The sequence below is a fragment of the Ochotona curzoniae genome, unplaced genomic scaffold (genome assembly GCF_017591425.1).
Source record: "Ochotona curzoniae isolate NIBS_2020 unplaced genomic scaffold, NIBS_Ocur_1.0 scaffold_4505, whole genome shotgun sequence".
NCBI lineage: Eukaryota > Metazoa > Chordata > Mammalia > Lagomorpha > Ochotonidae > Ochotona > Ochotona curzoniae.
This window is the reverse complement of record NW_024467118.1, coordinates 48332584-48360122: the sequence shown is the minus strand read 5'-3', so window position 1 is coordinate 48360122 and position 27539 is coordinate 48332584. Positions and strand designations below refer to the sequence as shown.

At 39.2% G+C, this 27539-nt stretch overlaps 1 protein-coding gene across 5 annotated transcripts in view; it reads left to right on the top strand.

Annotated features, from left to right (window-relative positions):
* The window catches only part of SORBS2 (sorbin and SH3 domain containing 2), a 178944-nt gene that overhangs the window by 146036 nt on the left and 5369 nt on the right, over nucleotides 1–27539 (top strand). For all 5 annotated transcript variants that reach the window (XM_040965938.1, XM_040965941.1, XM_040965942.1 and 2 more), the window contains 6 exons: nucleotides 1542–1630; nucleotides 2923–2969; nucleotides 4095–4209; nucleotides 4919–5047; nucleotides 7956–8156; nucleotides 24177–24226. In XM_040965938.1, coding sequence (XP_040821872.1) covers nucleotides 1542–1630; nucleotides 2923–2969; nucleotides 4095–4209; nucleotides 4919–5047; nucleotides 7956–8156; nucleotides 24177–24226 — 631 coding nt within the window. The remainder of the gene's footprint in view (nucleotides 1–1541; nucleotides 1631–2922; nucleotides 2970–4094; nucleotides 4210–4918; nucleotides 5048–7955; nucleotides 8157–24176; nucleotides 24227–27539) is intronic.

The following is a 27539-nucleotide window of genomic DNA, read 5'->3' as shown; positions in this document are numbered from 1 at the left end:
AGTGGATGGATGATCCCTTCTCTCCCTGTTCTTTCTCTCCCCCTGTAACTGCACCAGTCAAAAAAAAAATGAATAAATAATTTCTAAGATGTGTTTATTTTTATTGGAAAGTCAGATTTACAGAGAAAAGGACAGAGAGAACGATTTTTCATCTGCTGGTTCACTCCCCAAATGGCTGCAATGGCCAAAGCTGAGCCAATCCAAAGTCATGAGCCAGGAGCTTCTTCCAGATGTCCCACATGGGTGCAGAGTCTCAAGGCGCCTCAAAGCAGTCTCACTCTTGACTGCTTCCCCAAGCCACAAGCAGGAAGCTGGATGGGAAGTTGGGCAACTGGGACATGACTGGCAGCCATATGGGATGCCAACACTTATAGGCCAAGGATAGCCAATTAAACCATTACACCAGCTCCAAATAATACTTTTTTAAAAAAAGAAATCCATGCATAGCCTTTTCATAATACACATTTTCCATTAACTTTTTGATGATTTCTCATATGTCATGCAATTCATATAAAACTTATAAGCAATTAATCTTCCATATAGTCAAAATAGTCAAAAATCCTTATACAATGAATAACAATTTTTGTGGATGACAATTCCAAATTCCTTCTCAGATGGATAAATTAGGTTCCATTTTTAATGTTTTATTATAACCATTCAATATATTTTTATAATTATGTAGTTATTATACATATTTATATATTACATATTATAGATATAGCTTTAGTAAAGTTTATTAAAAGATAAAAGAATTAACTGATTTTGAAGCACTTACATTGGTAATTCTATAATAGAACCTACTGCAATACTTTTAACCTTTTATTGTATTTTTGCTTATAAATCATAAACATGTGTAAGGTATAATATGCTATCATTACATATGTAATTACTTATCCTTTAATGTTTCATATAAGCAATTTGTCAACCAATATAATACTTTATGCTCAGCTCTTCTATTTTTTCAAATATATATTTACTTTCTGATAAGACAGTTTGTTTGTTTGTTAGAAGGGAAGGCTGAAGATAAAGGGCATGACATCTTAAGATTCAATATGGAGAAAGAATGCAATATGACGAGAGTCTTGTCATCATCATATTCTATTTAGTTTTAACTTTTTCATTTTCATTCCCACGTTCTTAAGTTGTCATTCCACAAAATGTGTGTTTTTGAAGTTTTGTGGTCATTTTCAAATTCTCCATCCTCTACAGACTTGATAATAATTGTAAGTTGGGGACAAAAATATAGTATTTTAATATGAAAAATTGTTATATAACTGTGAATTGTCTGCACCAGATGCTGTAGCATAACTAACCAGCTATTTGATAATTATTCTTATATAGGCAGTTATAATAACTCCTGAAACCTTTTGAAATGTACTTGGTTTTGTGTGTCTCATATCATAATGTCATTATTACCTAAGAGTGCTGTATCTGTAGAGATGGGATGCGGGGGCAGTGGTTGCCACTTTGGGAAATGGTGGAAGAAATCTGCTTTTAACTAACTGGCTATTCATTCTGACTGATCCTGTCATTTCCAATAGACCGTGAGTCCCCTAGAAGTTACTCATCCACTCTGACAGACATGGGAAGAAGTGCACCAAGAGAAAGAAGAGGAACTCCGGAAAAAGAGGTAGTTAGTTTAGCAGTTAGTCTTTTATCAAGGGTCTGCCAGCCCAATTTGTATTCACTCTGAGTGAAAGCATGGAAATAACTGCTGAGAGAGAGACTAGGAGCATTCTTCCTCAGAGCCTGAGCATAGAACTTGAAGCAATTTGCTCTCCCACCCTAGCCCCTATCCTTCCCTCCTTCCCCAGTTGTGATACATTTTCAGCAGTGAGGTCTCTCCCAGTCTCAACCTGACACTCACTATTTAACAGAGTGATCTGAAAAGAATCCTGAGTTGGGGTGCCTGGTTTCCTCTATCCTTTCCTTCCCACTGGTCAGAAAGAGAACCCTAGGCCAACTGCCCTGCACACAAGCACAAATTCACATATATCTTTTTGGGTGACTTACTTTTGTAGGAGAGGATAACTTAAAAGTGCTTAGTATCCCTTAGGCTGGGAGCCCTGGTCTTAGTAGCATGTCTGCTGGGAGCCCCTATACCCAATGTCTCTGTCCTTGCCCCTGAACCAAGGCTAAAATTCTTGCTAACTAAGCTGTGAGAGTCTGATGGAAACAAACCTTAGTCATGAACCAACAAGCCACTCCAGGAAGATTTTACAGGCATAGTCCAGTACCTGTGAGAGCCCTGAAGGAGTAAGAGATGGTTGAGAATTCCCAGTGGTTACCAGAGTCACAGGGAAAAAGCAAGGGGGTTACAAGTTGGTGGGGAAGGAGGTACCTCAGCCAGCTTCACGTGCCCCACAGCTTGAGGCTACTCGTATGTCACATCACATCAAGACTAAAAGGTGAGCACCTGGTGGACAGTGTACGAGAGGATTCCAGAGCCTTCCGGTGCCTGCAAGGTGAACATGCCTGTACTCTGGCCACTTTGCCTAGTAATAATTGGGCTAAAATGTATTTGCTTATATAGTAATAAACAATCAGTAAAGGGGACACAAGGGTTTTTTTAAGGCATTTTCATTTTTTATCATGCTTCAACCCATAGGAGAGAAAACAACCGATGCTCCACAATTAGCCCAGGAAAAGCCTTTTAATAGCTACGTTTTATTCCCCTCTTGGCATTAATTCACCTTAGTTCCTAAGATAAAATAGAACAACTAGACAATCTATTATATCCCTGTTATAGCTCAGATATCCAAATATAGAGCTAATTGATTTATTTGAATATTGCCTAAGGGATTTATATTCAATATGTTTAATTATTCTGTGGGGTTTCTTTTTTTTTTATGTACAGGAAACTGCTTTCTGGCGTAAATTCCAAATGACAAGTTAATGTTAACTGTTAACCTTCCTTTTCAGAAATTGCCTGCAAAAGCTGTTTATGATTTTAAGGCTCAGACATCAAAGTAAGTAAGATGAGTATGCACTATAAGGTTCAAGTAGACTTTAAAGATGAGAGTGTTAGTAATACTTTCAGAGATAAATACTTTAATGGGATGTGTTTACAAATAATGCCCAATACCCAATCCAGCAATCTACTATAAGTAAGTGCCCCCTCCGAGTCAGTTAGGGTGGGGTAAGTTTAATTTTCATTTGCAATTTAATTGAAAAGTTTCAAATTTAGTTGATATTTTTAAGTAGTACTGAACCTGCTAGAGCACAATTTGATTCGGAACAAGAAAAACAAAAGAAATTAAGAACCTTTGCTTCCAGAATTTCTGTGTCAAGAAGGAATTCAAAATAAAGCATTCGTGATAAACAGCCCTTACATGAGGAGGTTGGATAATAGTTGTAAACCCCACTCTTCAGATAACAAGAATGTGTACCAATCCCTAGGGTGAAAGCTCCAACTGCATACGCTCAGAGCTTGGCGATTCTGAGCAAAATTCTACTCTGTGGTTTTATGGTGTTAGCGTTTGTGATCTTTCTTTCACTTCTTTTTCTTTGGAAATTCACTCACCAGAAAGACTTGTGGTTGAGAAAGGTACATACTGAGCATACGAGAACATTCAAATAGGAAGGAGTTCACCCAACTTTTCATAGCCCTTGTGAACCTGCATCATTAAAAAAACCAAAAAAACAATGGCCTCCATTAGAATTTAAGATAGCAAATTCATTGTGAATTTCCATTAAATGACACTGTATTCTAGAATACATGCAACCAAGATATTTTATTTTTAAAAGTGCTTATGATAGGATTCATTGTTTCAGAAACTGTCTCTGGCAAGACATAAAAAATAAAGTTACTCAAACTTTGACAGTATTACCAAAATAGAAAATCAGTGAAGTAGTAGAAGTAAGTATTAAAAGATGGCAAACCTGGCTTAAATCCAATGTAAAAATGCAATGGTGAGGAAGAGTTGACACCTTTTTACTTGGGATGAGAAACATCTGCTTTGTTTCCAGTTCACACTGATCGTAGTGCACTTCTTTGGACGTGAAGTGGCAATATGTATGACACCTGTCTGTTTTGGTCTTAACAATTATCGCTCTACAGCAAGAAAAAGACTATTTAAATATATCTGTTCCAGGGAGTTGTCATTTAAGAAGGGAGATACTGTCTACATCCTCAGGAAAATCGATCAGAACTGGTATGAAGGAGAGCACCTTGGACGAGTGGGCATTTTCCCCATCTCTTACGTGGAGGTACGGCCTTTCCCCACCTCCCCCACCTCTTGGTTGACAATGGCTTCAGAAATCATGTTTGAGAGTCAATGACTGGGGTAAGCATTTGGCACAGTGCTTAAGCTGGCACTCGGGCCAGCATTGTGGTGTAATAGGTAAAGCTCCCCCCAACCTGTGACCCTGGTATATGAGTGCCAGTTCATGTCTCGGTTACTCCTCTTGCAATCCAGCTCTCTGCTAGTGGCCTAGAAAAGCACAGAAGATGATACAAGGGCTTGGGGTCTTGTATAGACCTGGAGTAGCAGATGAAAGATATCTCTGTGTGTCTCTCCTCTCACTCTCTGAAAATATAAATCATAAATAAATACTAATTAATAATTAGTTTGAAAAATGATGCTGCTTGGGATGCCCACATCCCATATTAGAGTGCCCAGGCTCATGTCCCAGCTCTTCCTTCAACTCCAGCTTCCTGCTCACACAGCCCCTGGGATGGTGGCATGTGGCTGCCCAAGCACATGGGTCTCTGCCGCCTCCATAAGAGACTGGGATTGAGGTCCTGGTTCCTGTCTTGGCCTGATTGATTGTTGTAGGCATCTGAAGATGTCCGCCTATCTCTGTCTCTCTGCCTCTCTTCCTTTCAAATGATGTGTTTTAAGAAGGCACGTGTGTGTAAGTTGAGTCTTTGTTAAGGTGAGCACCACAAAGAATCAACAGTGGTTTTCTTCCACAGAAGCTCACACCTCCTGAAAAGGCACAGCCTGCAAGACCACCTCCCCCAGCCCAGCCTGGAGAGATCGGAGAAGCTGTAGCCAAATATAATTTCAATGCAGACACAAACGTGGAACTGTCCTTGAGAAAGGTAACCTAGTGCATTTAGTGAGACTGTATGTTTTCTCGCTCTTTTTTTTTAAAGATTTTTTTTTATTATTGTAAAGTCAGACATACAGAGAGGAGGAGAGAGAGGACAACCTTCCATCCATTGGTTCACTCCCCAAGTGGCCCCAATGACCAGAGCTGAGTTAATCCAAAGCCAGATGAGACGTTGAGCCACCAGGACACAAACTGGCGCCCACATGGGATCCAGGCGTGTGCAAAGTGAGGACATTACCCACTAGGCTACAGTGCCAGTCCCGAGACTGTATATTTTCAAAACTAAAGTAAGATACCATCTTCCTTAGCTATTTCTGTTTCTCCCTTATTCTTCAACTCGAGAAGATTGAAGGCTGCCTAGAGCCACTGTCACCTCCTGGCCTTGTGCCCTTCAAGTTGAAGCGTGGACATCACTGTGGGATGCTGAGCTTCCTTCATGCACCTGCCTCACATCCTCTCCCCAGGGCACATCAGGCCAAACACAAGTAGACAACCATCTAGGAGCCATAAAAGGAAAGAGCATTTTAATGCACTTTAAGATACAAATTATTCTGTTGCCTTATCATTCAATCTTTTTGAAGCATGATGTCCCCAAACTAGCTTGTCTTTGTATTGTAAGTAAACAGTGGCCCTCATGCAATGTGGAGCCCTGTTCCTTGGGGAGTCTTCATGAAGATCCCACTAGACAGGGCTGTTACTTGTTATCTTGCTCTGGGCCTCATGACTGACTCAGGTTGCACTAACAGTCTACCCAGTGATGGTATCTCTCCTATATAACAATAAGAAAGGACCCTTTCAACTTGTTATGTTACATAGTTGGCAATGGTGCATGAGTTGTTTTTATTACCTGCTAAGCAATAGGGTAGCTGCTTCTGCCCTTAAAACAAAATTGATAATAACACAAGGTGTTTGGCAACTCTGGAACCTCCACACATAGTGTTGAAATCCTTAGCCAGGTGCAACAAAGGGAAATACAACAGGTACGACCTTGGCAGTACCTCATCTTATTCTCTCCTTTCAGTCCTGGTTCTGCATCATCCACTCATTCTGTCCTGCCCTCCACCCTGCTCCACTCAGCATAGATGCCAATACAGCATTACATAAGCCACATCATCTTTGGTTTCACATTTTACATAAAGCCTTCACCAGTGCATCTTTTACAGACGACACAACACACTAGCAACTGCTTGTTCTCGAGCTATTTTCAAATCCACAACTTAAAATTTGGAGAAAATCACATTCCTTATTCGTGTTCTGCTCAGTAGTAGAGATACATTTTTAATAAATCATAGAGCCTGCTGACAAAAAGGCATAGCCCCTAAAGGGTTCTACTGTACTGGAGCTCCTTGGCTCTGTGCTGCTGCCACTATTCTGGCATGTTCAGTTCCCCAAATTTCTGTGTCACTTTCTAGAAACTCCTGAAGTTTTCTTCACTGTAGCAATCCTAGCCTACTGATTTCTGGCTCATGTGTGCTTTTGAATTAAAACTTGTAAGCGAGAACATTCAGTGCAGCAGTTAAGATGACCATGTCCCAGCCCTGGCTCCTGACTCCAACTTCCTGCCAACACAGAACCTGAGAGATGACAGGTGATGGCTCAAATGATTTGTTGCCTGACACACATGTGCAAGGTCTGTATTGAGTTCCCAGCTCTCAGCTTTAGTCTCCACCCAGTGTCAGCTGCTGTGGGCATTTCATGAGTGATCAGTAGATGGGACTCTCTCTCTCTCTTCCTCCCTCCCTCCCTCTCCCCTTTTCTGCCTTTCTCCTTCCCTTCCCTCAAATAAATTAAAATAAACTATTATTAATTTAAACTGGATTCTGTTGCAGTGACTTGATCATTGCAAGCAACAGTAATAGGAATTTGTAGTTTTGTAAAAATGCAAGAGCTGTGGGCTGTGGGCCCAGTGCAGTGACCCTGTAGCTAAATCCTTGCCTTGCATGTACTGGGATCCCATATGGGTGCCACTTTGTGTCCCTGCTGCTCCGCTTCCCATCCAGCTTCCTGCTTGTGGTCTGGGAAAGCAGTAAGGGATGGCCCAAAGCCTTGGGACTCTGCATCCATTGAGAGACACATAAGAAACTCCTGGCTCCTGGCTTCAGATTGGCTCAGCACTGGCTATTGCAGCCATTGGGGGAGTGAACCAGGAGTTGGAAAATCTTTGTTTCTTCTTCTCTCTGTAAATCTGCCTTTCCAATAAATAAATATTCATTTAAAAGCAAAGAGCTGTGCTCAAATACAAGATGACCAGCAGCAATGATGCATGGCCACCAACCAATCAGACTGGATGCTGTCCCATTAAGCTGTCCCTGTCCAGATCAGAGGCATGTCAGTCACAGCTTCAGCTGTAGAATCTGTAGGTACTAGCTTTGCACCCAACCCTTTAGTGACTGTCAGCACTTAGCACACATAGGTTAAAGAAGAACATGGAGTATATTCTATGCTATTCTTTCTAGATGTTATTTCTGCAAACTATTCTAGACACACCATCACTGTGAGCTGTGGTATGCATTCTAAAACTCCAAATTCATTCCATTAAACCTATCAGAGAGAGGGTGATTTTATTGCCATGGGACATTACCTATTCAACTCGAGCTTTTTGAAATAACTGATACCTATCATCTCACACAGTGCTAGCAAGCACATCTGCAAGCGCATTCACATTGGCCAAACATTCTTAGGCATGATCCCATGCCGTGAGTGTGCAATTTACTTGTTTATAGGCTAATACTCTTTCTAAATTAGCACTAGGACCCTACTCTCATTCCCCTGACTAAACAAAATCCAGGAGTGAAGCACTTTCCCCAAAGAAAAACTATGGCTTATTAGACAACAGCAAAATCATATTTTATACTAGTACATATTTTTATAACATATTTTCCTAATTTCCTATGCAGGGAGATAGAGTTATTCTTCTGAAAAGAGTTGACCAAAACTGGTATGAAGGTAAAATTCCAGGAACCAACAGACAAGGCATCTTCCCTGTGTCTTACGTAGAAGTCACCAAGAAGAATACAAAAGGTGCTGAGGACTACCCTGACCCTCCAATACCCCACAGCTACTCTAGTGACAGAATCCACAGCCTCAGCTCTAATAAGGTAAGAAGATGTTCTGTTATATCTACTTACATTGAGAAACTGGGAGTCGATCATCAGTAAGTGATGTTGGGAAATTACACTACAACATCACGTTATTGCAAAGAAAGGAATTTATATAATAATGTTTCTACATTGTAAGTGCCATGTCAATAAATGTAATTTAATTTTTCCCAAGTAGGTACCAGCATAAAGATTTAAATGCTGGATTTTGTGAATACTGTTTTCAAGTCATAATATTGAAAAATAAATAAGCAGTAGTATCAAACATCATATGATATATATATATATTGATGTATAGATAAGATCTATGAAACTTTTTTAAAACTTTGTTATTTTGGCTTCAATTTATATTTTAAAATTATATCACATGACTATGTACTAATATGCATATGATTTATATTAATTAGCATACAATTATAATATAATGTGTCAATGTATGCAGTTTAGAATACTACATCTCAGAATGGTGCATCTCGATAACAAATAGCTATTAATTAACAAAATGCTCTAAAAGTCTCAGGGTTTTCTTTTTAAATAGAAAGAAGAAAAATCCATTATTGTGGATTGTTGTTAAGTCCAACTTTATTTTTTGGTTTTAGGAAAATTATATTCCAGATCCGCTCTTTTCACATGTAGTAGTAACCAAAATTGATGCTGTTCTCAATATGTAATTTAAAAGAATTTTCTTCTTGAATTGCTTAACTGGAAAAGACTGTTCTATTTTATTCACAATGTGATTTTTTAAAATTTTTCTTTGGGTGTATACTATATTCATCTAGTAGATGGTGTTTAGAGATGGTGTTTCTCCTTACACAAACCTCAAAGTGTAAAACTTTAAATTGTTTAGGAATATCAAAGTATCATAAAAGTACTTTTCAACATTTAGAAGATCTATTAAGATATGAAACTTATTATCAGTTACTTAGTTGTGATTGAGGTTAAAACAGAAAAAGCACCCATCTAAGAACTCAGTATCAAAGTGGCAAACCCAGACACAGAAATGTGAAGTAATTTCCTGTTCCCTGACAGATAGCGTTCCCAGTGACTTAAACTACTCCTAAAAAGTGAGTTTTAGCAGAATTTCACATAAGTAGGTAAGCTAAGCAGCTTCTATCTTAACAGAGGCCTTTCCGTTCAGTTTATCATTTCTTGCTATTTCTTCTGGTCCTCCTTGAATCCCAGTTTCTCTAGTCCCTGATTGCTGTAATCCTGTGTCAGTGGGTAACAGAACAGTTTAGTCCTATTTAATTTTGTGTGTTTGGTTTTAAAGTTTTTCAGAATCTCTTAAGTGCATTTGTTTTATGATCAAGGCTTAGCACCAAAAGGCCAGTGCCCTTCCTTTGGTTGTTCCTCCTGATAAACAGAAAAAACAAAATCTGCATTCATGTAGTTGCATTTTCCTCCATGCACTCCTTGTAAAAGAACTGTTAGGCCAATTAAAGGCAACTGTGCCTTGAAATAAACCATCATAAGGAAAAGCAAGTTTTCCAAAGGTTTATTTAACATTAAAATTCTGTTTTAATGCACCCTAGTTCACAGCAACAATGTAATGTTTTAGTTCACTGTGCTTTAAGTTTCGTTACAAATCCAAGTTACCTTTTCATATTCTTCTATACTATTAGAATGTAACCATTTCATTAATATTCAAATATTGTATTTTTCTCACCAATGAAAAAAATGTTGACAATTTTATGTCTATCATTTGAAAACAGCATGCAAATGGTTTCATGTTGCCTGGTAAGCCATGCTGTGATGTCACAGACTGAATGGAGGAAAGTTCTCAGTGTGTTACCCTGAATCATTTTCAGAAATAAAAATATGATGTACTTTCATGCAGGAACATCTAAAATGCTGTCAGTGTTATCTGTTCTGTTTTCTGACTAATATCTAAATAGAGGAAGAAACTCCCTAAGGATTTGTGACTCATTCTTTGACACTTTCGAATCACATTTCTCTAGGGAAGATAAATGAGTTGATATTTTTTATGATAGTTTACTTCAATATAGTAGAATTCAATGCTAAGGTTTTTGGAAGACCAGATAATTATATAATTTTTATATTATAGTGTATTCTGGGTTACTTAACTTGACTTTCAGTATAAATGAGTTCATTGCAAAGCTAGGCACTTTTAACATGTTAGCATGTCTACTGATGACTATGGCAGTGATGACAGCAGATAGCAATAGTGCAGGTAGCAATGGTGATAATGCAATTTTAAAGGTCATTCTTTTTCATCCACATAATATTTCTGTACATGAGAAAAAGCAAAAGTGTAAAGGAATAACCTTGATTTATTATGTATTTCACAGACTTTCAAAGTCTGATTAGACATTTTCATGTGGCATGACAAAAAGCATAAGCAGAAACCCAGCCAGTAAAGGGGCTGCTGTAGACCAGTGAGTGAAACTGAGGGACTTAGTGTTTCATTAAGAAGGCAACATCTACAGCACTCAATAATCGTTGCTCTCCACCCAGACTCACGCTGTACCACAGGCAGCACTGTCTTCTGTCCCAGGAGAGAGAAATATGCAGAGTGTTACCAGGTAGCACTTTCAGAATTACCTTTAATGAGTTTGGATGAACATTTAAGCATATTGTTTTGTGTACAAGATCAAAAGTACATTCTAAATAATAAGATACACAGAAGTTCCCTCCTTACACCAGGAGAGGAAGCTTCGTAAGTTCTGTCTGCTCGGGTTTACGAAAGATGTCATGCCAACCAGAGAGTCATAGAAGTTGACATTGCCATTTAGTGCTCCTGCGGTGTGTAAACATTTACTCCATTTCTTCTGTTTTTAACTTTGAAGCAGTGATTATGTGACTTCAGTTTCATTCTGATAATGGGCTTCTTGAAAAATATTTTTGTTAATACATGAATGAAAATACTGTATTAGATCATATGCTATCATTGCCTTGTGAACATAAATGAGCAAACTGTGGTTCTTAAAGGATGAGCCCTACTGCAGAAAGAAAACCCTAAACAAATTCAGGCAACAATTAAAGCTCCACTGTTGATTTTCATGATCCATGAGCATTTCTTTAGAATCATTTACACCAGTATTGAGAAACTATAAGATCTTTTCAAAGTAATTCAAAATAGGTCAGCTACTAAGCTACATTTCCTAAGGTTTTAATCTCTGTCCTCATAAACTCTATAAAGTCTTTATCTTTTCATCTGATCTCTTAGAGCCTTTCCAAAAGTAAGTTTCATTTTTCAAGTAATTTCCTAAATAACATAAATGATTTCATGTATTCAAATGTTAGCCAAAAAATCTTCAAATCTGTGTCTGTGTTATTATTTTTATATGCACTGCCACCCCTTTCCTGCATATCTGTCTCTGTGTTTTGATCCTTTATTGTTATTTTCTTGATTTGTTTTTAATTTATAATTCCTCCTGGTTTCTAAATTGGCATCGCATAAGCCGGCCCCTTTTCCGGTGCCCAGAACTTCACCAGAGTCAGCCAAAGCAGCTCTCCAGGGAGTGACCCAGGGGTGGCTGCCCTCACCACACACGTGGCCATCAGCAAACCACATGGCTCCAACCCCATCTTCTTTTCTGGACAACTTGTTGTACGAATTGGAAAAATTCAGTGCTTTAGCTGTGCCGGCTGACCACGCCCAGGCAAGTTTCCCGGAGGAGATCATCCTGGAGATTAAGGAGGAGCCCTCTGGCCCCCTCGTGTTGCCGGCAGCATCTGAACCTGCCAGAACACCTGGCTCTCCCTTTGCTTTTCCCACCTGGGCTGAGACTTCAGCTGCAGCGTCTCCTTGCAATGCAGTGTCGCTTCAGGACACCAGCAAGGCAACCCCAAATGAATCTTCAGATTCAAAATACGTGAAGAGGGGTTTTTCAGACCCTAAAAGGCTGCCTGAAATCCTGGGTGATAAGTTTGTAACCACTGCGTGCACCCAAGTGGGTGCTTTGCCTACAACCCTACCTGCCATTGGAGAGGAAGAAGAGGAAATCTGGGAGGGGGTCATGGCAGGCATCCACAGAGGACTACCAGAGGCTCAAGAACATGCAACAAGTGTTGCAGAGCAGCTGCCAAGCCTACACATTGAAGAGGAGGAGGAGGAAAAACTTAACCACTTACAGAACCCAGTTGCTACTCCTACAGGTTTTAGGATCCCTAAAGAAGACAACAAAGCCACCCAAACCAGTAATGAGGTATTTTCATGTCGCCTGATTACTGTAGAACTAACCAGTCTTACTACAATTAGCTAGTACAGTTAATCATATTAATAAGTATCTATTTTGATTTCACCTTAACATAACAGGTTTCCTGACAGAAAATAAAAACGTAGAAGTAAGGAATACAGGGACATATTTTATGAGAGTAAGCATATCATAGAATCCCATTATTTTTTATGAATATAAATTTGTATTTTAAAAGTCATTGCAATCTGTGCAGTGTAATATTGCAATGTGCATAATTATATCCAATAGTCGAGCTCTTATCGCCTTACTATTCTACGAACTCTCATTTTACAATGACATTAGACAATGGCTTTAATCAACCATGGAAAAATATTCTGAAACTGTACTTTGTGAACTACTGCATTTAAAGAAAAAAAATAACTCTTATTGGTTAAAAAGCAAGGATAATTTTTGCAAGTACTGAACTTAGCAATGATTCATGTCATATCACCATGCATTCAAATCCCCCGATCTCTTTTTCATTTAGTTATTTTAGGGATTTTTTTTTTTTAGCTTTTAGTAGATTCAATATAGTCTCCATGATTTATTTACATTAAACTCTTTAAAAATAAAAATTACTTAGAAAGCCCCATAGCCTGCTATTAAGACCCTAGTGACAATTAATATAAAGGCACTAAAAAAAAAGGTCCCTAGAGATAAATAATGACCAGTGCACTTGTGACCCCTGCAACCCACAAAATCCTAAGGCTTGCCTGTTTTCTCACCCAGAAGAGAAACGTCATAAGTTGTTAACTTATAAATGATTGTTAAAATAGCAACAACTTAATCTTTCACAGATGTATTCTGTGAATTAAAAAGTAAGTATAGTTTCTGGCAAACATTAAAAATCCTGAGATGAAAAGAATGGTTCTCATTACACCACTTGGCAAGGCATTTTCCTCCATGATTGCTCAAATTCAAAATAACTCAGCCATGCCTGGGTCTGGGTAACACTACTTCTGACCAGAGATAATTCATTGCAGTAAGTCAAAGTTGTCTCTAAATCACCCATTTCAATAATAGATTTTCTTTTTCATTGAACCAACATCAGGGTGTGCTTGGCTGCATGGCCTGGTTCATAAGTAAAGCTATCTGCCTGGGCAGGCACTCCCCAGGTGAACCATTGTCCTCGAGCTGAGAACCTGCTGGTCACAGTGCACACAGTGGTCCTAACCACTCCAGTGTTGTGACATACTGACTATTTAATACCTTCTGCAAACAAACAGTGAGGGACCCTTGCAGGATTTCAGGTGACATTCCCTGTATGTTCTAAAGAAGCCATCATATAAATGTATTATAGAATTATTCAGATCCCCAGCCACATACATCCAAAATATTAAGCTTATTGGGAAGCTGAATCAAATTGGAAACAAAATGTTCCTGCTTTCGAAGTGAAACTTTTTTGTGAATGTCACTATTAGGATTTTTGAGAACTTTATAGTGATTGAACTTTGAAGGATATTCTCTAAAACGCATGTAGCCTCTTCCTGGACACAAGCATAATTGCTTCTTGTCTCTCCTCGATCTTTAAGCCACCCTCATTTTCTTCGGGAGATGGAACGACTGCACCTTTTCCCAGCTGTCTGCTTGCCTCCCCTGCATTTCATTCCTCTTTGACCTCTGCTTCTGACCTGGTCTTCACACTTTCTCAGCCTTCCCAGCCCTCCTCTCCTCCTGTCCTTCCTAAATCCTCTTATCAACAGGAGATAAACTCACCAAAATCTAAGGTAACTGCATCTTGAGTGTGGTTTACTGCATGTCTTTAAATGAACATTAATTACATGTATGCACTTAGATTTGTCTCATCTTACAAGATCTAAAAAGCTCTGTGAGTGTTGATCACTAACTTTTAACATCATTAGCATGGCCTTTACGTCAACACTTTGCAGAGCAGCTTTACCCATATTTCAAATAACAGAACTAAAGCTTATACCATGATAGAATGTCATCATTAGATTAGAAGAAATAGAAAGTTGAGAGTCAACGTGAGAACCATCACATGCAAAGACTTCATCTTTGTGCCCGTCGCCGTCCAGCACTTCTTGGTGGCCTCATGGCCTCATGGCCTTTCTGACCCATGAGCAGATTCTGCCGAGCCTGAGGGCAGGATGATGTTGGGCATCCGAGGTTTTGAACCCTGTTTTTCCACAAACACAGGGAAAAGAGGTTGCAGGAAGGATCCTTTTTGAAGCAGTTGATAAAACATCCGTCTCAGCTTTGCAGGCTGCAGCTCTGCTGGTATTGGATGCCCTGAAGACACCACTTAAACCTTGTTTTAGGAAAATGGATGCCTGGCATGATCAAAGACAAATTTGTTTTCAGAGTGATCCTGCACCTTTTTTCCTTTAGACAAAAGGTTTTGGATAGTAGCCCTCATACAAGTTCGATATTTTGAGCAGAAGATAAGAATCTCTAAGATAAGCAACACTTTATGGGTCTGATTGAACCCAGACCTAAACAAAACAGCACCAGGGCCTGAAAAGTGGCATTTACACTCTCCAAATTCCCTGTCACTACATCCATCCAACAGAGAAGCACATCTGTGAGATTGAATTTGGGTGTAAAATTCAAAAGAGACTTTCAAAAAATATGTATTTATTTTTATTGGAAAGGCACAGTTGTAGAGAGAGAGAGAAAGAGATACAGAGATTTCCTGTCTACTGGTTCACACACCAAATGGCTACAAAAGCCAGATCTGGGTGAATCGTTTTGGTTTTTTGTAATTTTTTTAAAGATTTATTTATTTATTTAGATGATTTTTACATAATTAACTAGGGTGATAAGTGTTAAGGGCTATAGGAAGGTGGGTGAGACCATTATTTGCACATTCTCTTTTTTTCCTTCCTATATAGACAAGGGAGATAAAGAAAGAAGCCACACCCAGAATCCCAGATGCCTCTATACCCTGGGATGGAGGACAGTGACCCAGCACCTTCCCAGGTTTCTCACTGTGGGGCCTCTGAGGGTCCTGCTTAAGAGATTTTGATAGGTCAACAGTTCTGAATTACTCGCCACTCCAAGCATGATGAATCTCTACAGAATCCACTGGTTTACATAGTCTACCTAAGAGTCTCTGTTTGCCCAGGTATTCACTACCAACACTTGGCTGGGGCAGTTGGTCAATTTGTTCTGTCCTCCATCCTCTGTTATAGTACCACATGTCCTCTGCAGACTCCAATGTACTACCATATCCTCCATGTGCACCAGGATATGCTGTCCAATGCTCCGTCTAAGCCACTGAGGAGGCCCAGCTATGACATATAGACTCCACAGTCAAACCATGGAACCTGCAATTCTCTCCATGGTTGGGGTTCTGAGTCCAGTAGTTCAGCTGGGGGGATCCCCACAGAAACTCCATCTGAGGTGATCCCAGACCTAATTCTTGTGTGTACTTGCCAATACAGGTCCAGCACAGTCCATCGCCCCAATCAACTTACGCACATGCTGGTGGTTGCAACTTCTGGGGCAGTTCTATCTCCAGCTGTGTCTTCTACACAAACCAATTGGTGTTGCAGCCCAGCCCAATCCTGCCCACCACATACTCGGTCCTCACACAAACCAGTGGGAGCTGCAGCTCAGTTGGAAAAACCCACAATAACCCCCACCAGGTCTACCCCCAGTTTGTACAGCAGACTGGTCCAGTCTGTTCCAATCCCATTCAACTCTCATACATGTAAGTGGGCATTTAAGCCTAGTTCAACCCAACCAGCCTCACTACCCAGCTGGCACACCTGTTAGCAGGTGCCACTCTGCCTAGCCATGCCTGCCCTAGTCCTGGTTCTCATGATCACCAGTCAGAGTGGCGACCTAAGAAGGAAGTGACCACTGTTTCACTACTACTGGGCCCACTCCCATCCCAGATCTTGCACTCTCTTGGTGGTTCTGAAGTTTAACTTGACATAATTTGCCAAACCCTGCCCCCCCCCCCGCCGCATGCCAGCATGTGCCAGTTGATACTGCAGCAAATTCCATTCAATCCACACCTACTCTGGCTTATGCATGCACCAGTAGGAACAGTCAACCCAACCTGGATATCCCCTGATCTGAGCTGGGCCAATCTTAAGCCAGGAGTTGAGAACCAGGAGCGTTTTCTGGATCTCCCACATGAGTGCAGGGCCCACGGACTTGGGCCAGATTCCACTGCTATCACAGGCCATTAGCAGGAAGCTGAATCAGAAGTGGAGCAGCCAGGTGCTAGTCTGTGATGTCTGGCATCACAAGCAAAGGGTTAACGTGATATGCCACTGCACCAGCCCTGAAAGAAACTCTTGGGGAGAAAAAAAAAATGGAGGGAACACCTTCATAAAATTAAGAAAATTTTAGAACTAGGATTTAAAAATATTTATTACATGGAAGAACCAATCTCGTTTCTTTCACTCTTTAGGTTTTAATTGCTAGCAAGAGACTAACTGAAAGTTTTCATCACAAACACATTTTTAAAACTTGCTTAATAGCTACATATTAATATGAGGGAAATGCATGAAATTCACAGAAGTTGTATCTGATTAAGACATGGTGCATGAATTTAAAAATCATTTTGCAATAAAATAAACCTATCTCTTAATTCAGTTTCCATGAACTTAGCCCTCAAAGCTTATTCCAGATAAATACAATAGATTTTTTTTTCTTCATAAATTATGAGAGGAAATGTTTTTTAATCTCATTGATTTTTTTTAAAGATTTAAATTCTGAGTTTTGAAAACCTTACAAATCTGTTTTTCTAGTCACAGCAAAAATAAGTTGGCTAAAGTTATTCATGTTTGGCAGTATAAACACAAGTTGAATCAACTCCATATTTGAGGCCATTATTATAGTCTACCCTCATACTGACCCAGTAACAAATTGTGCCAATTTTAGTCCTTTAGGAGAATTTTCTATTTTTTCCATTCCAGGAATATTGTAAATTATGAGCTTTACCAAGGTTGAAAGCAACCTAGAGCTGAAAGCAAAGAGAAAATAAAAAATTTTAATGCTGTTTTAATAAGAATAATATAATATGTATGAAATCATTACATTTCTATCAAAATCATTGTGTAATTAGCCAACATTAATTCACTGTCATTTAATTCTTTTAAAGTATTTTCTAAGACAATAAGATTTGTCATCTGCAATCCAAAGTATTCCATAAAAGTAAAATTTACTACTGCTTTATAGATTACAGAATGAATTATGAGTTTGGAATATAAATCTAAATCCAATATCTTCCCTAGTCTTTTGAGCATCTGTTTTTGAAATAATGGCTTTTCAAAAAAAAACACACACACATTACAAATCTCAACTCCTCTGTGAGCTGAGCTTTGGATTCCTTCCAAAAAGCACATGTCAGATGTGGATTCGTGTTTGCTGTGGATATGCATCATGGATAGGAAGGCTCTCAGTTGTTGGGGTTCCACGAGGAAGTCTCATCACCCTAAAGCAAGTTCATCAGAAGGTTATCCCCCTTGAGAACGTGCTACAACATGAAATTAGGCCCCAAGGCCCCCAATACATGTATGTTCAGGCGATTTTTCCAGCTGCTATTTATTCACTTTTTTTTTTTTGTTGGTCTAAGAGCTTTGATATTTATAGAACCCTCATATCAGTCAAGATAACATCAGTGCTGGAAACCTCAGAACAATCATAGCTTCAACAAAGAAGGCATATGATTTTCTTTCACATAAATCATACCAGTATGGTGGCTCTCCCATCGTCACGGAATTGAGGAGGTACCATTACATGTTGACGCATCATCCTCAATGAGAAGCCTCCACCTTGCAGCACAAAATAGCACCTGTCTCTTCCTGGTTGTCATGTGCAGGGACAACAGAAGAGAAGCAGCTGTGCTCTCTCTCTTGAAGCCACTTCTCAGAAGTTGTATCTATCCCATCTGCTGGAATTTATCTCATAGCACACCCAGCTACCAGGAAATATAGGAAAGACCATCTTTATTCAGAATGGCCCAGGCCTACCCACTATCCCGTGTCCCAGTACTAAGAATAAAGATGAGAATGGATATTAGAGAACATCAGGCCGCATTCTCTGCCACAAACCACAAACAAAACCTCTAAACACATTCATCTCAAGAGACCGTGGACTTGAAATAAGTCATTACTAATGATAGTAAAAGTTTTTCTAAATAAAGATTAAGAAGGTCATGTGCTTTTACTTAAAAGCCTTTTAATCATAAGAAAGTTCTCTCAAGCCAAACCAGACACCAGATAGTACATTGAAAGATCCTATCTGCTATTGGAAAGAAAATAAAATATACACACAAAAAGAATTGCTTATTCCTTGTCATATTTAAAAGTCTTACTTCAAAGGAATACCAACACAATCAAGCTTAAATTAACACCATATTCAGTGCTTAATTTGTGTTTCGCTATCATCCCTCAACCATACCAACTTTTCTTATGCATCCTGTTAGAAATTTTGCCTTCACCTAATGTTCAACATGGTCCATGAAATTTACTGCTAGCACAGCAAATTTTCTGACCCTACCTTGTACTTACTGTATAAGCACAAATAAAGCATCTCAGATATGAGGGTTGTTAAGCAGTCAAAGAGGTCCCATTTTGTATATATGTTCTTGGCCATCTACACCACATGCACACATCATGAGGATACCAACTTCTCTCTACACACTTTTCTTTACAATGCCTGCGACTAGCAGCTGTGCTTGAGGTGTGGTTCTAGACTGAGCATGCAGAGGAGCTCTCATACTGTGAATGCTCCCTGCCCTGCTGCACTCAGGAGCTTGGCATGCAGTGTGTGCATGGAAAAGACAAAGCAGGAAAACTCCAGAGAGCTGTAGAAGGAAGCCGAGAACTAACTCACTTCTATTGGCTTTTCCAGGCTGGTTTAAAATGCGAGCTCTTTGTCCTGGGTAAGCCTCCTCGTAGCCCAGTGATGTCTAGGAGATCCTCCGGCTCCCCCATCAGAGGGCTCAGCGCTTCCCACAGGGTAGGGTCAGAATGTCCTCATGCTGGTTGTTCCAACCACCTTATTTCCCCACTGGCTGGCTTTTCCAAAATTGTCTTTGTAGTGAACTGGCAGTTGAGGAGGGCTGGCAGCAGATGCTCTCACATATGCTGAAGCGGCCAACTGCTGGTGAGCTTAGAAACCAATTCAGCACAGCGATCCTATCCTAAGTCTTTGGGCAATGAAATTCCTCTCACCTGTGTGGTTTCCAAACCCCAGAAGGATATGGTCAAATTCTCCACTGTATGAATAAGGATGTGGTGCACCTTGTGTTCTGTGTCCATCCTCTATGTCTGTATGAAATTGTTGCCTTCCAGTCATGGTTTTTAGTACAACTGTTGCAACTATAAACCGAACTCACACTTTCAGTAATGTTTGTATCTGTGTCCTTCAGTGCATTCGGACTTTTAGAAATCCATGATCTTTGTTTCAAAATATTTTGTTGCCCGGGTGATGTGTGCACTATCCACTCCCCTTTTCTGGCCAATGCTGTTCTCTAGACTCTTGGTACTCCCAACTTCTTGCCAACTCTGAATTTAAAAACTCCATTACTTTTCCTTTAAACCTTAATTGTGTAATAGCCATTGTACTTTAAAATAAATGGAATCCCAATTGGTACTCTCGATTCTGAGGAACTCAACCCAGGAGTTTGGGGATTTTCATTTGTGCCTAAAGATTCATCAGTTCCTGGAGTGGGTTGTCTGAATCCTGTTACTGTGAAGCTGTGGTTCTGCATGTCAACTTCTCCAGGGTTTAATTTCAAAGAAATTTTTCTTTTCAATTTTTGGAAAGATGCAAATGCTTTTCTGTGTTTATGTCTTTTTGTTTGGTTGGTTTTTTTTTTTTTTTTGCTTTGCGTACTCAGATCTCAATTTGTTGCCCTACAGAGAGAGGAATGTAGGGATCTCAAAGTCACTGAAAGGAGTCGAGAGCCAACACAAAAAGAAAGCGTTTGCTATGGTTCATACGTTCCCGAGTTCCCCTGGTCAGTGAGACGGCAGGCTTGCAGTCACCCTCAGCTTTTTCTTTGCCAGATTTTTACATTATCTATTTGTATATTATGCACACATGTGTGAACTACACATATTCTATTTCCTTTAAATTTATGCCAAGTTGCATTTTACCTTTATAAGAAACAAAAGTAGAACAACAGACAGAAGCATAGCACTGTGGCTCATCCAACTCTGGTTGACAAGCACTGCAATTAAAAGTTTCAGGGGAAAAAAATAGAACTTTAGAGCTGCTTATATTGCTTTCCATGATCTTTATGCATTAAGATATAAAGTGATAGCCTTTATCCAATGCTGCGTATCACTCACCCTTCGAAGATGCATCTGTAAAAGGTTAGCTGGCCAGATGGCTTTCAGGAAGCCTGTATCTTATCATCTGACAAAGGAATCACATATTACACTGATGCCAAAGATTCCAGGAGATTTCAAACTGGCTTCTTTACAAACAGTGGCTTATGGCTAGTTCTGGCTTTGAAAATTAGCCTTATTTAAAATGCATGCCTCTTCTGTCTCCCTTCTCAGTTAACATTAAACAACAACAAAAAGAAACTACTACACTGCCAAGTAAAAAGTGAAATATTTAAGATACAATGGAACTGGCAGGGTGGTTTGTGGATTTTCTAAGTTTTATCATAGTCCTAAATAATAATCACAGAAATATAGGCATGATACAATTCTTGCTCAACATTCCCACCAGTAGTGCTTGCAACGTGTTGACTTGAAAACCCTCTTCTTAAGACGTAGGTTGATGTAAGCCTCCCTGAATGTCACAGATGTACATTGTTCTATTTTTATCACCAAACTACTGAGAGGATCTGAGTAATAAAAGTGACTGAGCAGGTGGTGAAAATAGAAATAAACACAGGCCAAAAATACTGGTGCCTTCTTCTTAAAATTTTCAAACATGGGGAAGGAGGAATGTGGTCAGAAAAACAGAAAAGCTGCCATCCTACCTTCTTCTGTGATCTTTAAACTATCTTTTCAAAGTGAGTCCAGGCAAAAGGCACTTGGCAAAGACTGATCAAAGGCTGACAACAGCTTCCAGCTTGTTATTGCGTCGTATTACCACTAGGTGGTGATAAAGTGCAGACACGTCCTAAAGGAAAGGCAAAAGTTAGACTGGAGTAATTTTCTCAAACACCCAAACCGCTGGATGGAGAAATTAAACCTCAAAAATAACTATTTATACCATGTATTCCGTCATAGTAATCTTTCATTAATGGAGCGTGGAAGTCAAGATTACGATTCTGGTTTTTTGTTTTTTCTTTTTCTAACCGGTCATGTTAAGAAATATATCCAGTATCTTGAGGCCTTGGTCTGCTAATCTGCCAAATAAAATTGAATTATTACCGTTACTGTCTTTACATGACGGAGAACTGTGAGAATCAACAGGTAAATATCATTTGCCCTAACTCTCTGACAACTGATTGTGCCAGGCAAATGATGGGAGCTTGAAAGGGCAGAGGAAGCAGAGCTGCGGAAATGGGAATTCCTTTATCAGCTCTCAGAGAGAAACAAAGCTACTCGGCCTGTTACCCTCAGTGAAACCAGAAACACACAAGCTGAGATGCCTTCCCACGGCCATACGGTCGTCATTGCCAAAACCGGAAGGGGACAGTCCACGCCATTTTATCCCTCTGCAGGTCAAATGCTATCTGAATGAATTCATTCAAGTACTAATTCAAATCATTAGACCAGCCAATTTTACCAAGTGCTGAATGTCATGCTATGAAAGTGATAACTGTCTCGATTTAGAAATATTAAAATGCCTTCAGTGCATGGAAATAGACATATGTTTTTATACCACGATGAAATATATTTTCCATAACGTTCTCTACTAACACCAACTAACATTTTGTTATTCGTAGCTTTGTTATGCACTGTAAATAGTACCAAACTTGTTTCGGTAACGGGATATTAGCTATCCTGGTATGTGATTTAAAATGTAGCATATTATATATTTCCTAAAGGCAATTTTTGTGTTCCTGGCATTTTGAGGGGTCACTAACAAGAGCATTTTCAAATTAATGTGGCCCTATTGCATACTGATTGGCCTGAAATTTTACTCCCCAGAATTGATTCTAAGGAATAGTTCAAAACAAGAAAATGATTCTTGGTACAAAAATTATTTGTAGCATTTTATTTTATTTATTTCAATGGGAAAAAAAAAGACAGACTAATCCTTAAAAACAAAAAAGAGAGAAATGGTTAAGTAAATCAGGACATATAAACACATGTGAGGGAGCATTATTCTATAGACAAATAAAATTAAACCAAGAAATTATTAGAAAGTCATTTTCATAACAGCTGATATATACAAATCTTATCTCTGCATTTAAACATGTATTTATGAGCTTGATTGGATGAAAGCTTGAAGAAGTGTAACAGGAAACAGGCTTATACAGGAGTCATAAATATCTTTAATATTTTAAGTTTACTTAATAACATCTTGAATTAAATGACTTTAGAAATGGCTCAAGCAATATATCCTGTATTCTTAATAATAAATAATAAATATGTGTTCATAATTTTGTGTTTATTTACAGGAATCAATTATTTCATACTGTTAAGTCATATAGATATCCAGTGGTTCTATCTATATTTTTAATTTTCTGTGTTCAGTGCATGGACTTTTGAGTAACACTTCTTAGAGTACAGCTAGTACCTGCTCCGACTCGTACTGTAAGCACTCAATGTCATGCTAGAAAGAGAGCTTGGACAGGAAGTAGGTGGGTAAAAACATAGGACTGGGGTTGATCGTAGCATCCAGGCTTGCGCCAGTGAGTTCCTGTGTGAATTTTCAGAATATTTCCATCCCATCAATAACCCACTCATGACCAAGATCTGGCTCCACGGATCTGGGAACTTCTTCAGTTATCATCAGAGTCAAGTCTGTAACTGCAGGCAGACTCTGATTTTGTCATTTGTAACCATAACTTCAAAGGAATGCTTTGGAAATGTTTTATAAATGAGTTTGTGCATTTTCCCCCTAACAGGTAACGTTTAGATGGTCTGTATGAGTTTCCATTTTCAACAAGCACTCTAACTTTCATTCTGTGAACTATTTATGCTAATGTATGTATGGGATGCCAAGGCTTGTCATTTCCAATATTATAAGTATCTATTACAGATACTGGTCATGATGCTTAGTTTAAAAAACAAGGAAACTCTTTTGAGAGTTCAATGCACTGGGAATTCCTACCAATGTTTCTCTTCGAAGGTAAAATGTTACATGTTACCTGGATATTGTTTGTTCAGTTCTACTTCAAGTTCTCTGTTTCCTCTTTTTAAGCCTGCATGTGTCTGCTCCACATGGAGAACGGAGAATGTCAACTCAAATGTAGCATGGGATGTCTGCCATTGAGATCTTCATCTGTGCTCTGTGTGAAAATGGTGTTGGGGAGGGACAAATTGAAAGAGTGTGTGGATATTCTGTCGTTGCTCTAAAAGTGCTCATTTCCTGCTTGTCCGAGAAAACACTGAAGCATCAAGTAATATGAAGCCATCTGTACCTTTTATTCTAGTGGTCTGACGTCCATGTTCTTGCCATATTCCTGGCCTTTGAAAAATCAATAGGACTAAACCCCAATGTTTACTAAAATCTTGCACAGACTACAACGTATTCAAAGCATTTGAACCTGGATTATTTTTACTTGACTCAAAGCATCTTTCAAAAAACTTTAATTATTGATTCTGCCAAACCCCTGTGGTTTTTTTTTTTTTTCCTTTTGGTTTTTTACAACAGGAACTATTAAATGTAAAAAAAAAAAAAAAAAGCACCATGCTATTATTCAATTATCTTTTTGTTAGTACCAGTTTAAGCTCTGATGACATTGAACATCGTTTCATTTCAGCCACAGCGTCCCATGTTTACTCACGAAAACATCCAAGGTGGAGGGGAACCGTAAGTATCTTCCTTATCTTCTCAATTCAGTGCTAACCTTTGCCCAGTGGGTAGTGGATACACCAAGACGGAAGGTGCAAAAACACCAAAGTGACTAACATGAGGCTTCCTAAATTAAAGGAAATTATAAATAGTCCCACCTTACGTGACAGAGGCAGGAGCTCATTTTAAGAAGAAACTCATTATTTTGGAGAATATTTTGATTTATATACAAGGAAAAATTCCAATGTTGCAGTGATTCTCCTTCTCTGCTCTACTGGTTGTCTGAGGAACAATGGAGACGGTTAAAGCAGATCCAGCTGTAACGGTAGACCCAGATGGTTATTCATGACAAGTCAAAGTTGCATGCTTAATAGTGTCTTCAAGACAGCAATACTAAAACACTTTCATTTACTTACGTATTACTTCCCACAGCACCAGAAAAATGTCTTTTCAAATTTTCCTCTTTTCTGATGCTAAAGCTTAATTTCTAGTATTACACATTGTCTTTAATAATTTTCTTTCTTTTTTTTTCTCCATTTTTCTCATGGGAAATGCTCAGAAGTCAACTTCCTTTTGACCTTTTGGCTAGTCTGGAGTTAGGAACAAGGCCCTTGGAAAGTAGCATTTACACTCCAAGCTTTACATGGCTATGTAAGCACACACAGAACTCAGGGTTACTACCCAGGCTTTGCCCACCTGGGCAAGAGCCAACTACCAAAACTCCAGCTCATGGCTGGTGCTGTGGCGCATGGCAGGTGCCTTTATCATCTTGAACATCCCTCTTCCATCCTGTCTCCTGCACCCTTTTAAAAGCACACTCTCCTGAAACCATTTCTCACAAAGCAGAAGCAGAAATGTGCTCCTGTTGAGCAAGTGCCTGTGCCACAAAAAGAACAAGTTAGAAATAGCAATCATTTAAAACTCCTCTCAGGTGGAAAACATCAAAGTCTCTCTAAAGTTTTTGTTTATATTCTCAGGTATGTAAATGATGATAGGATCACAACACAAAAACTAAATTCCAGGGCTGTTTCAGCTTGTTTCATTACCACTGCATTTTATATTCAGCAGCTTTTAAGAAACTCGTGAAAGAAAAGGCGTGTTACTATGTGTGTAATGTACAACCGTGGTCATTCAGTTGGTACAAGGTGACAGCACTCACAGATGGGAGGCAACACATTCTCGGCACCCTATGCTGGACATTCAAAAACATTCTGTCTTAAATTTCTGTTTGGCTCAAGCCTGAGTTAGGGTATCATGAGTTATTATTTAATACCTTGTGAATTAAAAACCAGGTTTTGAACAAAAAGAGGGACTTAATGTTATAGCCCTACAATTCGGGTTTCAGTGTAATATATTACAGAGAAAGGTGCAAGGTAGAGAGATTCCACTTGGGCTCAGCAGTTCCTATTTATAAAAATAAATCTCTTGTTGAGCCATCCTGACCCCATAGCCATCATTCATATAACCAACACACCTTGGGAAACAAACAGCATTTATTATTATTATTATTATTATTATTCAACTTTGTTTCCTGTTGTACAGCACTGATTTTGAAAGCCAGCAGAGGTAGGAGGATTTCCGGAAGGTTTTGGTTATGAATGCAAAAATCTCATTTATTTTGTTTTGTTTTGTGGTCTAATTAAATCAGAATGGTGAGTCCATTGTGACGAGTGTGCTGACCTTCATCATACAGATACCCAAGTAGGAGTCCCTGCCGGTTTTTATTTGTTACTTCTTGGAACCTTGCATTTCTTGAAGCAGCTGGGGTTTGTGGCCTTCAAAAGGCCTGTCTCCATCTGTGCTTGTAGAGGTGCCAGCCCGAACTTGGGTTAGGCCAGAAAAGTCAGTTTTCCCCAAGGGAAGGGGGCAGGATAAGCCCATGCAAATTTTGCCCACAAAGAACATCTCATGCAAATATGAAATTGAAGAAGGGACCTTGCTGAAATCACGTTCCTCATGAGTACACAAAACATAGCATCCTTCTTTTAAGCAGCCTCAACATCAAATCCTTCACACGAACAGCCACAGAACTGATTGCTGTGACCCATGCTTGGTTTCCCTGCTCCTTTGTCCTGGTGCCCAACACTCTGGAATTCTGGCTGTCCTCCTTTGTCTCAATCAAAGACCTCACAAGTCCATACTCAGAAGAAAGGGAGTGGCCAGAATGACTTCCTAGTGTTGGAACTGCAGGCTTTGGTGCCAGCCCAGACAAGACAATGTTTTCTAGAAAGGCTGTCAAGCATCACCACTTACCAGCCCTTTCCCAGACATGCCTTGAAACTAAATGGATTCATATCCACCAATCAGAAAAATTCACAGCCAGGCAAGGAAGCCGAGAGATCCATATTCCTTAAAACATGATACCAGAGTTCGGGGACTAGAAAAGGTTTTGTGTACCAACATGAGACTTTCTGGCTCAGTAAAGGAAATAGAAATAAATCAGTTATGTTCTTCAGCATTATTCAATATTATGAACTTTTTAAATTTGGTCTATGAACTTTTTAAATTTGGTCTTAAAAAATCCTTAGAATTTGATTCTTATTTTTTTTCTTTATCTTTTTTAAAATCTATTCATTTTTATTGCAAAGTCAGATATACAGAGAGGAGAGACAAAGAGGACGATCTTCCATCTGTTGATTCACTCCCCAGCCAGCCACAATGGCCAGAGCTGCACCAATCCGAAATCAGAAGTCCGGAGCCTCTTCTGGGTCTCCTACATGAGTGCAGGTTCCCAAGGCTTTGGGTCATCTTCACTGCTTTCCCAAGCCACAAGCAGGGAGCTGGATGGGAAGCAGGGCTGCCAGGATTAGAACTGGCATCCATATGGGATCCCCAAACATGCAAGGCTGGGACTTTAGCTGCTAGACTACAGTGCCAGGCCCTGATTCTTATTTTCTTATAGTAGCGGAACTACCCAATTGCTTTAAAGAAACAATTTTAAAGAAACAAACTTACCAACTTTTTAAAAATCTCCTCAGTAAGTGGTAATATATAATATTAATACTATTAAAAAATCTTCCATTCAATTACATAGCAAATTCTTCCATTCTCAGCTGCTACAGTTTCTGCCTTCACTTTCCCATGTGTCACTCCATGTTGATACTCACCATGATACAGGCAGTTTTATTCTCATAAATTCAATGTCTAAACTCATTACTGATCAATGTCACTGTAATATAGCTTATCAAACAGTTCAGACAAGGGGGAGAAGAAAAGTGGTACCATGTTATCAATAATAATATTTTAAGGAAGAGTTTTTAAATCAGTTTCTCCAGAACCTATCTTTAAAGGAACTTGCAAATATAATTTACTATTTTGAATTGGTTTAATT